At 43.0% G+C, this 13,247-nt stretch overlaps 1 protein-coding gene across 1 annotated transcript; it reads left to right on the top strand.

Annotated features, from left to right (window-relative positions):
- Window positions 1-4,288: 4,288 nt before the first annotated feature.
- LOC136524319 (calcium uniporter protein 2, mitochondrial-like) lies at window positions 4,289-7,507 on the top strand. Its single transcript, XM_066517738.1, has 2 exons — window positions 4,289-4,931; window positions 6,846-7,507. The coding sequence occupies exons 1-2, from the start codon at window positions 4,413-4,415 to the stop codon at window positions 7,371-7,373; spliced, it is 1,047 nt and encodes a 348-aa protein (XP_066373835.1). The 5' UTR covers window positions 4,289-4,412; the 3' UTR covers window positions 7,374-7,507.
- The last annotated feature ends 5,740 nt before the right edge of the window (window positions 7,508-13,247 follow it).

The raw sequence follows: 13,247 nt of genomic DNA, 5'->3' as shown, positions 1-13,247 counted from the left end.
ACCGTTATGTGTCTCTGTGGAGTGACTGGACATTCCGGTCAAGTTGATCGGACACTCCGGTCAGTTCTCGCCACCGAGCAGTTAAGTTGTGACCGGACACTGACCAGCGTCCGGTTAGCACTAACCGGACGCGTCCAATCACGAAAACTGCCCTCTGGAACCTTACTGATGTTGATCGAACTCTAGCACCCAGCGTCCGGTCACTTTACAGCTCAGCGTCCGGTCAGTAGCCGAAACCTAACCAGAGTCCGGTCAGCACTGATTGGACGCGTCCGATCAGGATTCTCCCTCTCTAGAACTTTACTGGAGTTGACCGGACTCTGGCACCCAGCGTTCGGTCACATTTCACTCAGCGTCCAGTCGCAACCAGACGACTTCTCCTTGATCATATGAACTGACCGGACTTTGCGCCAGCGTCCGGTCAATATTTGACCCTCCATTCACTTCCAACTCGTAATCATATGTGAATGAAGTTTGTTCCAATTGATCTTATGGCTATTTAGGAGCTACCTAGTGCTAGATTTGACAAGTGTGCACCATACCTAACCCACTAAACTCATCTAGGTCAAGCTATCCGTCCATACCCCTTAATAGTACGGCCAAAGAAAAAACAAAGTCTTAAACTACTCTAAGTGTCTCAGCAACACCAAACGACACTTAGAACTAGTCAATCCTTAACCTTATCGTCCATCCTTTGAAAACCGAAACGATTTCCATCGTAAGGTTATGACAACCATGATTGCTCAATCAATTGTTATTACCATGACATAACTTAATTGTCTCTGTAAAACACACGTTAGTCATAATAATCACATATTATCATTAATCATCAAAACCCAACTAAAGATCATCGTGCTATCCCTAGACATGGACAGGAGAAAGATTTCTGGCTTGCCGTGCCAGTCTGTGCTCAATATATTCCTAAAAGATCGTTAGTACCTCACGGGCGAGAAACATGAGGATGCAATTCTTTCCCACTCCATTACGTACATGCACTTGGCACAAAAGAATCGATTCACGGAGGCAGCTGCAAGATAAAAATAGAGGCCACCAATTTTTACAAGAGTATATAAGTGTTTCCGATATTCTGAGTACCACATTATATTAGTCATAAATATTTTATGTTTTCATAAAGTTGGCCAAAAATTCAAACTTTTGACCGTCACTTTTAAACTTTTATTTAAGGCAACTGTATATTTGTAGATCACTTTTTCTAAAGAATGCTTTGATCGTCGAGGGCAGCATCACCAAAAGTTGCATTTCTGAATCAACGCACAACCACGTATCAATGGCCTCCAAAAATAAAAGAGGTAAAACATATCTTGTCAACCCCAAACCACCAAAAAAACAAACAAACTAGAGTAAAATGTACAGATAGTCTTCAAACTTGAAAGATGATGCCATCTAAGTTTCATACTTCTTCTTTTTTTTATCTTCGGGTCTCTAAACTTGTGTCAGGTTCCAACACTAGTCCAATGACTTTTGAGGACGCAGTATATGCTTACTCAGTGCTAATGTGGATGTGACATGTTGTATATTCTGGACTAGTGTTTTATATTAACTAAATCTTGCTTGCACCACGATACCATCTAGGTCCCTTCTAAAACTGTACATTGTCCCTAAACTTGCTAACATGGCCATGCAAGGTACCTAAACCTATAGAACCATGCTAATTGTTAGACCAACCTAGCTAATTGTTAGCTAGCTAATTTTATATAGGAGTTATTAGCCATCTAACTATTAAAGCGTTTTCAAGAGTTTCCAATATCTACTCACAAACTTGTTTTTTTGGAAAGATAAAAAAAACTCTCTCGAACAACTCTTTATCCCAACTCTCGATCTTTCCACACTTGAGAAAACCGATAAAGAGTTAAGTGACGAGTAGAAAAAAGAGTTACGTGGGCATCACTTGGGATTGAGGTTGTCGTGACTTCTCACGTAGTCGTAGGCTTTCTTCTACTCGCGTCAAAGAGAAGTCGCCGCCCCTAGAAGCCGACCTTCTCTTCCACCAAGGGCGGTGCCAAGGGAGGGGCGAATGCCCCCCTGGACAACCATAATTTTTTTACTTAGTGTATATATTTTAATAGTCTATATATGATAAAAAAAAACTCTAGCCATATTGTATATTGATGTATTATATATAACAAATCACATAAAATACAATTAGAATAAAATATTTTAATTCATCTAACTTATTTGCCTACCATATTACTTCCTCCGTCCGAAATGATAAGTCATTCTAACTTTCTTGAAGAGTCAAAGTATCTTAAGTTTGAGCAAAATTATAGAGAGAGTTACAAAGATTTATGATATCAAATAGATATACTACGAAAATATAACTAATGAAGAATTTAATAATATTTATTTGGCATCATAAATATTATTATTTTATTATATAAATTTGGTTAAACTTGAGATGCTTTGACTCTCCAAAAATTGAGAATGACTTATAATTTGGAATGGAGGGAGGATACATTTATGAAATTTTAGATTTTACTAAATGCGTACTTACATTTCATTATGTTTTCATCAATATTACGTCATTAGTCATCAAGCTTATTGAACGATGACGCGGGCGTCGGATGTTCACGTGAGACTGAATTTTTATATCCAGAGTGAGATTTTGAAAATGGAGGAAGCCAACAAATATGCTTTCAACTTTTTTAGCAATAATACAGTAAACTCATTGATTTTAAGAACTTTTTTTTGAACATTTGAAGATGCTCTTAGCTGCTGGTGGATCCAAATAGGGTTTTAATCACAGTGGGTGTCGTAACGCAGGAGTTGTCTCGATTCCGGCTTGTATACTGTCTCTTTGATCCGTGTCTTTTAATCTGTGCTTCTCATAGCTGGACATTGTTGCTTACATGCATGCTTCAACCAAACCACTCTCAACAATCATGGAGCGACGAAGTTTCTTGGCTAGGTCTCTCTTGCACCAACCATATACGGAATATAAAAAAAGAGGAGCTTATTTTATCACAAAATGGACTTCGTTCACACCTCAATTCGTGTTGGTGATCCAATCCAATTATCCATACCTTTTTGCGTGGAGACGCAAATTTAAAATGTAAAACTTCCATACGACCCCATACGCATCTTATCTTGTGCTATATACGACGCACGCAATTCACACTTTTGTTTTGCCACGCCTCGCACGATTTATCATGGGCTTGGTTCCAAATAGACGTGTGAGCAGAGCGTTCCGCCGCCGTTCGACAGTAACGTAACGTATACGTGGGAGACTGTGGAGTCGTTCACTCGTTTGCTGCACGACGATGACCTCGTGAGCTCGACGTCCGCGAGAGATTTTCATTTTGCAACACGGAACAGGACATACACATGATAAAATCTCGTTCCCAAACGCCTCCACAAAAAGCTACGAAGTACCTCTCGCCAAAACGTACTCCTACATGTCGTACTCCGACCAAACACACGCGCTCGCGGTACACGTTTCTAGATTGTTCTAACACGCAGTGAACTCGATAGCTTTATTTCTTTATCCTCTTAGGCCTGGTTTAGATACACACGTATTCATCTCAATTTATATAGGTCTTATTTAGATACGTATGTATTTATCTCAATTCACATGTGTTGAAGTGGATCGAAGTAGAATTAAACTAAATTATATTTCATTTTACTCCAACACATATGGATTAAGGTGATGCACATATACTCATCTCAATCCACATATGTTGAAGCAGTATTCCAATCCACTTCAACACAAATGGATTGAAGTGGATAGCCTAACAAGTTTTCCTCGGTTTTTAATATCAAATACTTAATATAAAACGCTTCGAATCGAAGCGTACAAAAATCTTACGAGCTAACTGTACCAGCCTTTAATATATTAGAGCACATGTAGCCATAATTTTACAAGAAGTCCTCATAGAAATTGAACTGTTTGCAAAGAAAACAATTTTTTTGGAAAAAAAAGGTATCATATTTGAATAAGCGTATTAAGGAAAATTTATTCACAAAGATTTTTTTAATAAAAAAGTTATATGAAAACCTTAGGTTCTACTACTGATTTACTAGTTGATTATGATGAAATAGCAATAAGAGTACTCTTTTAATTTATGTGCACTGTAGTATTAATGACAAAAACGACTAGTAAATTGAGCTGACTCCCAAAGGACAGGAGTGCAGGGAGACCCGTGTTGGAAGTAGGAATAGGAACGCGAGCTGGACCCAACACCCAAGCGCCAAGCGGGGCAAACGGCTGCTATCGTCTGTCGTGTCCTTGTCATCGTCGCGTGGGCGGTATAAATAGCTTGCAACCCCCCACCTCCCTCAAATCAAATCCACCCCACACCCCACCTCCATTGATTGATTACATTACAGCCCGTTCATCCTTCCTTCTCCCGTCGAATCGGAGCTTGGCGCCCGCCCATTAAGCAGCAGCAGCAGCAATGGCGTCCGTGCTGAGGAGAGCCGTGGCGCAGCGCTTCGCGTCGTCTTCGTCGTCGTCGCCGGCGACGTTCGGGCTCCGGCGGCGGTTCCTGCAAGAGCAGCCGGCGTTCCGCCCCGCCGTGCCGCCCGACCGCGGCTTCATGCCCCTGGCCGCCGACCGGATCCGGGACCTCGGGGTCGGCTTCGCGTTCCCGCGGATCAACCTCGACGGCCTCGTCCCGCCCGCGGCCCCGGCCCCGGCGCCGGCGCCGGCCAGGCGGGAGCCGGACGCTGCGGCGCTGCCCGCGGCGGCGAGCCTCACGGTGGAGGAGGCGCGCAAGGTGCTGCGCGCCACGCAGATGGAGGCGGCGCGCGCGCGGATTCGGGCGTCCGGCGCCGGCGCCGTGCCGTACGCCGACTTCCTGCGCCTCTGCTGCGACGCCGCCGGCCCGGACGCGTGCCCCTCCGTCGCGCGCGCGCTCGACGAGTCCGGATCCGTCATCGTGCTCGGCAAGACCGTCTTCCTCAGGCCCGACATGGTACGATTCTCGCCCCCCATCTTCTTATCTTATCTTGCTCGTTTCAATTCAAATCCATCCATCAGCTTAATGTTGCTTGATTCCTCTTCAAATTTTCCCCTTGCCTAGCTTTTGCTTTTGCAGTTAGGATGTCTTAAAGAGAAAAGACACGTTGGTTTCTTTACTTCTCTCTTGTGTGCTGATAATTTCTTTCCGGGCGACCGGGTAGAGATTTCATTTGGAAACCACAGAGATCTGATGAGACTTTCCGCGTGTTTTTTTTCTATGTTTCCCAACAGGAAAAGATTCAAAGAAAGGGCGCTGTTCTAAAACGATAATAAGAGATGTTGCCACCCAAAGTTTGGGCAATTTTACTCCGCTCCAAGATGGGAGTTTTTCTTATCTCAAAACCAGAGGAAGAAAAAAACTAAATTTAACACCTCATGATTGAAAAAAAAAATTCTGAATCTTTAACTCCAATGAATGAACATGAGGAGAATTCACCTGGCCCTCTTCTGGGCACCATTAATTTTGAAAAAAAAAAAAGAAGTTAGTATTTCATTTGGTAACTATATATTGGCAAAGTGTAGTATTTCAATAGACAATTTACAGATGTAGCCCCATCACACGCCAGTGGTGGATGGTTGAATTGATGGACCTTTCAATCAACTTGTATAAAAATTAGTTACGTAAGCCAAAAAAAAAAAGCTAGCTAATACATATATGTCCAATAACTTATTTCCCAGTACATTTGCTCTTTCTGGCAATCGTGACACCAGCTAGACTATCATGTGGTGTCCTTGTCGCTAGTTTATGTCGGCTAAAATTGTTAGTTCGCAAGTTTATGCTACTTTTGATTTGATTTAGCGTAGGGGAATTTTCTGATTTTGGGGGAGTAAACCACAAAAAGTTCATTATTTGATTTTCATTATATATGTGGCACGAAAATATCTTTACTCTGATAAAAGAACTAGGGGACTTCTATTTTTTACATCAGATAGAAATAGCTGTTTTTTTCACCTTTTCTGTTTGAGTTACATCCTAAGTTTATCAGGCCATGTTGTTCTAACTTACTATTGCTAACCCTTTTTTTCCTAGCTGAATGCATTAGCGTCACCATCCATTCGAATAATAGGATACTAATAATGCAGGGCTCAAAAGTTATGGCTAATCTACTTTTCTTTTGTTTTGGGTGACCGAAACAAAGTTTGGTGAACACTTCACATGGCATGTAGCATTCTGTGCAGCACTAGAAGCACCTTCAGCCTTTTTTAAAAAAATATATATATCTTTGATCGTATTTGGCTTATATATATAAGCCATGACTTCAGAACAGGATTTTTCTTTCACACCAAACCAGCCAACAGTATTTTCAGCCATGGCTTATAAGCCAACAAGCCTAAACGAACAGGTAGTTGTTTGATGGCTACAGCCAGACAATTTGGCAATATGTCCCTATGGTAGTGGTGGTGCCGTGGTGGGCTGTTGCAGGAAGACAGTTTTGAAAACTTTCACATGATTTACTCTTGTAATTAACTGCATTTTTCTTTACATGCTACAGTCTAGATGCTGGAGGCGTGACCTATACATGTTCCATGTCCAATTAAACAATCTTATATCTTGCACAACAGCACAAGCCAATCCCACGTCAGCATGTGCATTATTTCCTATGCAAACTGCTTATCTATTGCAGACCATCAGGCATTTAGCTTGAAGCACTTGTATTGTTTTTTGACTACTGCATAAGCATAATAACATCCAAAAGTTGAGGCATTTGCATTTCATTTGGTCCTTCATGGATGCAATCTTCTCCTATCCGCATTGCTCTTTCTTTTGATGGATCTTGCTCTTTCTTTTGATGGATCTCCCTTGAAAAAGAAGAGCAGCCAAGTAAACCGTGGGAACGTCTTGTCTTGTGTCTGATGACAACCGCAGGTCGTCAAGGCAATCGAGAAGGCCATTCCCGTGCGGCAAGCGCTGCCGGTCTCCGCCGCCGAGAGCGACCCCGAAAGGGAGGAGGAGCTGAAGGCCATGGAGGCGCAGAAGGCGGACATCGACCTCGTCGCGGCGGCGAAGGTACGCCGGGAGCTGTGGTGCGGTCTGGCGTACCTGGTGGTCCAGACGGCCGGGTTCATGCGGCTCACCTTCTGGGAGCTGTCGTGGGACGTGATGGAGCCCATCTGCTTCTACGTGACGTCCATGTACTTCATGGCCGGCTACGCCTTCTTCCTCCGGACCAAGAAGGAGCCGTCGTTCGAGGGCTTCTTCGAGAGCCGGTTCGCGGCCAAGCAGAAGCGCGTGATGCGGGCCCGGGGGTTCGACCTCCGCAGGTACGAGGAGCTCCGGAGAGCCTGCGGCGTGCAGCCGCCGGCGCCGGCGCTCCGAGCCCAGGCCCGGACCCCCTGCGCGAGCGCGGGGGCGCAGGAGAGCGGCCATTGCCACTCTTACTGCCATTGCCATTGATCTCGTTCGTTTCATTCTTTCTTTTCTTTCTTTTTTTCCTTCCCCTTTTGGTGGGGATGATTCGTGTACACCAGCGCATGCCGCATGGTGTCCCATACAAAATCCCAAAGCGTGCCAGTCATCCTTTTCGTTTTCACCTGATGTCCTGATGACCTGCCCGCCTAAACGCCGCCTCCTAGCAGTCTCAACTTGGTGCTTTCCGTCACAACCGCCAAAAGGCATCGGCGAAACTCGGGAGGAAAGAGAGCCTATCCGAAACTCGGGAGGAAGACCAGCTCCTCCCACACACCGCCCCACGGGATCCGTCCATCAGTAGAAACCGCCGAGTCGACGAGGGGGCGCGGCGTGCAGTACGTGCGGTGCGGCCGGGGGTCCCCATGCGCCTGCGCGCACGCGGCGGTTGGGCGCCGGCTCAGCGCCGCGTCCCGGCCGTCGACATGTCCCACCGCACGTTCACATCCCATGAACACGGAACGCTATGCGCGCGAACCTAGGGTGCACCGCAAGGCCACCTACGTGCACCGCTGAGTCATATTGGTTGTTTTTTATTTATGTAATATTAAAACATGAGTTCTCTAGTTAGGATAGTCCAGCTACTATTATTTTAGGTCGATCTTCTTCGACGCTCAACAGATATGCGTTGTTTATAAGTTTAAATTCTTTTTTTTAATATAATGATAAGCAAATCTTTTGTATATTCGAGAAAAACATTGTGATAGAGTAAAGTTGACTAGCATTACATGGAGGGGTCATTAGAAGATTGTAGATGTAGATATGATTGACGATAATACATTCCCATCATTCTGTTGCATTAGTAGCCATCTTGTAGGCCTTTTCGTCGCATTGCCAAAAGTTTACAAGTTGTTCGGTTGATGGTTTTTGTTGTTTTGGTGTGATAGAAAATATCGTGCCATGACTGATAAGCCGTGTGTTTTGTCTAGATACATGGCTTAGCAATCTGTGACTCAAGATTTATATTGCAAGTTCGAACAAGAGTCCTACATCTAGTCAGGTAGTTTTGATTGTGATCCTGAGCCCAAGCGCTCAAGTTTATAGCGGATGTTACAAATGGTCAGCATGTTCGTTTGGCTGTGGCTTGTCGTAAACGATCGTAAATTTTCAACCGGAACAGTATTTTTCTCTCACACAAATCAGCCAACAGTACTTCTTCACGAACTAGCAACGATACGAACCAGCCAACCGAACAGACTGTGTGTGTGTTGAGGATCGAGTAGAACCTTAAAGCCTCAAAGAAGGGATGCAAAGAAGAAGGAAAGGGAGCTGCTATCGTCCTTACCTAGGAGAGCAAGTCAGAGACACGTCGGCTAATCTCAGGAGGGTCCCTCGAGCGTGCGCTACAGAGGACAGTCTTCGCTACTATTGCCATTACACTATAGTCATGGTGGAGATCGTGGCAGTAGCCAGCTGCGGATGGCCACGCCCGTGTCAGCGAGTCTACGAGCCTATTTGATTGGCCGGATATAGCCTCGACTTACTTCTAGGATGCAGGTCCGTTCGCGTATCTTATAATCCGTATTTTTTAAATTTTTTTATTTAAAATATTATTTTTTTTATAATAAATCAATTAAAACAATATTTTAACTTATTTTTTCAGCGAAGCGAATAAGATTGTAAGCTCAAACCCTTTGATTGCACGTATTCCTTCCTGGGCCTGGTTTGGCGAGTGCAGCTAGGGGCCCGTTTGTTTGCTCGCATGTAGCTAGCCTGGCCCGTATCATGGCCTGGCTCATCCAGCCGGGCTGAGCGCATGCCCGCATGAGTATAAATCATGTAACACAAATATGTCAAAATAAATATTAGAATATTAATTATTTATGATATTGTGCCATAATAATTTTTAATTTACCTAATCCAATCTTAATTTGATTTGAAATCACTTAATATTCACTAATTATGTGCTAATGACATCATTAGCTGTGCTAATCATGCACCGCGGGAGCCTGGATGTGGCCGATTCTGGCGTTTCTCTGGATGCAGCATCTTTCATGCTTTGAGTACCGTGTGAGCCTGTCTCAATGAGATTTTTTTTTTAATTTTAACACTTTTTAGAAACTAATTTTAAATCTAACACCGTCGGGTTTTTTTAAAACTAACATTTTTGGCCGCATCTATTGCTCTGGCGCGACCAAATGCTTGTGCCGCGCCATGCATGGTGGCGCGGTGGCAGACTGACGTGGCGGCGACTGAGACCGTTGACCGGTGACGTGGCAGGACCAGCCGCGCCATAATCTTAGCGCGGCAGTGCCGCGCCATCACTGACGACACGTTAGCCCCCGGCTTGTCATTTCAGAGTGCACACATGCAGCTCCATGCGTCGGGCTTGTTTGGATTTTTTTACAACAACCATTTTTAATATGTAACATTAAAGTACAGTATAGGAGTGTGGGAACGACTTCGCATACACGTCTGCGGTTTTGTCTCGGAAATCGTGGAAGAGAGAGAGACAGGGACGAGGACACAGAAGAGGCAGGCACCGCTGTTCCGTCCACTGGTAGGCGTGCGAAGAGTGAGGCATGGGCCCCCTCCACATATCCAGCAGAGCAGCAACTCGATCCACATTTGTTTGCAAGGTACGCTCGTCACGGCTCGTCGCACGACAAAACTAGCACTATACTGTAAGTAGTACTGTAGGAGTAGGAGACTAGGAGTAGTGCACTGTGGACTGTGGCTAGCGGTACCGGGCGAGCGGAGCACGGGCGGGTCGACACTTGTCACGCACCGCGACCCGACGAGCTAGTTTGCGCTCCCAAGGTTCAGTGCATCGCATCGCACCGCGTCGGCATCGCATCGCCTGTTGGCATCGCACCGCGTCGTCCGCGTCGGCATGTTGATTCTCTACAACTTAGCGGAGAACCTAAAAGGTAATCAAGCTATCTTCAAAATCTATAAAGAAAGCAAGAAAAAGCAAAAGCAAAGCCCAGTGACCATCGGAACATTAGAAACATCCAGAGTATAAATATTGGAATTCAAATTCGGATACGTATTCCAATATCCGGATACATATTCGAATTCGAATATTGGAATACGAATGCAAAACAAATAAAAGTTGGATACATATGGTAGCATCCGGATATCTAATAAAAAATTAAAAGAATATAAATAAATAACTATTTCAATCAAATATAAAACATTCATAAGGAAACTAATACAAAAGTAATCTACATATCGAGTAATCTATTTATATTCTTTAAAGAGAGTTATATTAACTGCTCAAGAAATATGTTATAATATTCTCTTGTAATTAAAGACTCCACATATTGAGTAATCTACGTGCGCCACACCACTGTTTGTTACATACATTTTGCCAAATTACACACGTCCATGAGCCATGTCATTATTCTGTCCCCTCAACGATTGGAATCTTATATCCGAAAGCGTTCTAGACATATGTTTTATATCATTACTCCTTCGTCCCATAAAAAGTATCATTTTTATTTTTTTAAAAGTCAAATATTTACAACTTTAACCAAATATATAAAAGAAAATATTAATACTTACGGTACATAATTAGTATCAGATGAATCGCTGAATATATTTTCATAAATTTATTTAGAGATACGAATGTTGCTAATATTTTTATAAATCTAGTCAAAACTTAAAAACTTTTGAAGCTCCATCGATATTCACTTTCACCTAGCCCTACTCTGGATGTTTCCAATGTTCCACATAATTCAAAAGCTGGGTTTAAGCGTGTTTAAGCGTGCAGGCATGCATGTTTAAGCGTGCAGGCATGCATGTGCCGTGTGTGCAGGTGCCCACATGTTTAAGCGCGGATAAAAACATGTGACCACATGTTTAAGCGTGCATGCATGTGCCGTGGATAAAAACATAATTCAATTGAAAAAATGACAGATGCGACCACATGTTCAAGCGTGCAGGCATGCATGTGCCGTGTGTGTAGGTGCACGTGCCGTGTGTGCAGGAGCTGGGTTTTTTGGTTTGACGTTGTGTGCAGTGCGTGCAGGCATGCATGTGGTAGGGGTACCTGGCGCTGCCGCGCATCGCGCGGCACTGCCGTGTCAAGATTGGTGGTGCGGCAGGTTCTGCCCCGTTAGCAGTCAGCGATTTCGGTCGTCGCCATGTCAGCCCTCTATCGCGCCGCCATGCATGGTGCGGCACAGGCATTTGACCGCGGCAGGGCAATAGACGCGGCTAAAAGTGTTAATTTAAAAAAATCCGATGATATTAGATTTAAAATTAGTTTCAAAAAAAATGTTAAAATTAAAAAAAATCCCCAATGATCCGTCCAGCCAACCAAACGCGAGCGCATGCATCCCATCGCCCTGGCCCAGCCCTCGTGCAGGATACCAAACGCGCCTTAATGCTCCACAACCTGGCTCATAGGACACGAATCCATTTTTGGACAGCCTAGATCGCACATGCAGCGTGAGCGTGAGCGTGTGCTCCGCATACCCAGTAAAGCTTACAAGTAAACCAGATATAGAGGAGCACGACGATGCAGGTGCGAGTGTAGATCAACGCAACCAAACAGCTGCTCTATACATCGTAGATTCGTAGTGCTACCGACTAAGACAACCAAACAACAATTAACTGCATAGTCTGGCTGGCTAACCAAAGGACAAAGGTCGGTAAGACCTGTCGTGTCTTTTCTGTATATTAAGTATTATTAAATTGAACATGAAATATATTTTTATAATAAATTTATTTTAAGATATAAATATTGATACTATTTTCTATATTTCTGGTCAAACTAAAAATTATTTGATTTCTCAAAAAGCAAAATTTGTGTTTATTTTGGGATGGAGGAAGTAAGAAACATGGCAACAACATACTTGACAATTCGACACGGCTTAGTGTTTAGGAAAAGGTCCAATTTACCTCTCTCAACTATGACGGCCATTTGATTTTCCTCCCTGAAATATAAAATCGTTTTAACCTCCTCAACTTTAGAAGTGTTTTTTGCACCTTGGATGGTTTTTATGGTGGTTTTGCTGTTGTGGCGACTTGTCAGAGGAGGGTAAATTGGACTAAGTTAAAAGTTCAGGGACGTAAATCAAACTATAAATGTTTTTTAGAAAAATATCCAAAACTTCACTGAATTATTTTTTAGTTTTATTACTTGGAAAAATAATACAATTAAAAAACTTAAAAGTTGGTTTAATCTTATACAATTTATAAAATTTTTGTGCGGCAATGTGCATGTAGCCACGTAGGCTAACACAGCTATTTAGTGGAACGATCAACATCGACTAATTATAGTAAGTAACTAGAGCTTCTACTATCAAATAAACACCAAAACGAGTTCTTAAAGATTTAAACAATTTCAAACTAGGCACCATAAAATAGAGTATGATTTTAGAGAAAATCTGAAACTAGTTGTTAATATTTCGAGGTAAAACAATTTTTCTATGAATTTTTAAGCTTAAGCAAAATTTTAGGATTTTTTAATTGCATTATTTTTTATGTAAAAATATTTAGATACATTTTGAAAAATATTTTTATTTTTTTAAAAATATTTATAGTCCAATTTGTTGTTTTGAACTTTCAAATTAGTTCAATTTACCCTCTCTGACGTGGCAACACGTCAGCAAAACCACTACCAAAGCCATCCAATATATAAAAACAAATGTTTTTAAATGTTGATGAAGATTAAAAAGCTGTTTTTATAGTTTAGTGAGGAAGGTCGAACGAGCGTGATAGTTGAGAGATGTAAATTACACTTTTCTCTCAGTTTATGCACTGACACATGGGGGCTGGAGCACTCTAAACTTTGCACTGCGCGTAGGCCTTAGTTTCCTGTCGATGGGCCATGATAACGACGCACGGCCTTTGGATTGGCAAGTAGCTGGGCTGTGCCTGGTCGCCTGACAACTGGCCCTCTGATGATTCTTT

This window comes from Miscanthus floridulus, chromosome 2 (genome assembly GCF_019320115.1).
Source record: "Miscanthus floridulus cultivar M001 chromosome 2, ASM1932011v1, whole genome shotgun sequence".
Lineage (NCBI taxonomy): Eukaryota > Viridiplantae > Streptophyta > Magnoliopsida > Poales > Poaceae > Miscanthus > Miscanthus floridulus.
This window is presented reverse-complemented; position numbering and strand designations above follow the sequence as displayed.

Excerpts from the sequence above, each read along its gene's own strand:
- LOC136524319 (XM_066517738.1), top strand. The coding sequence starts at position 4,413 with ATGGCGTCCGTGCTGAGGAGAGCCGTGGCGCAGCGCTTCGCGTCGTCT. Across the intron at positions 4,932-6,845 it reads TCTTCCTCAGGCCCGACATG|GTCGTCAAGGCAATCGAGAA; the intron begins GTACGATTCTCG and ends TGACAACCGCAG.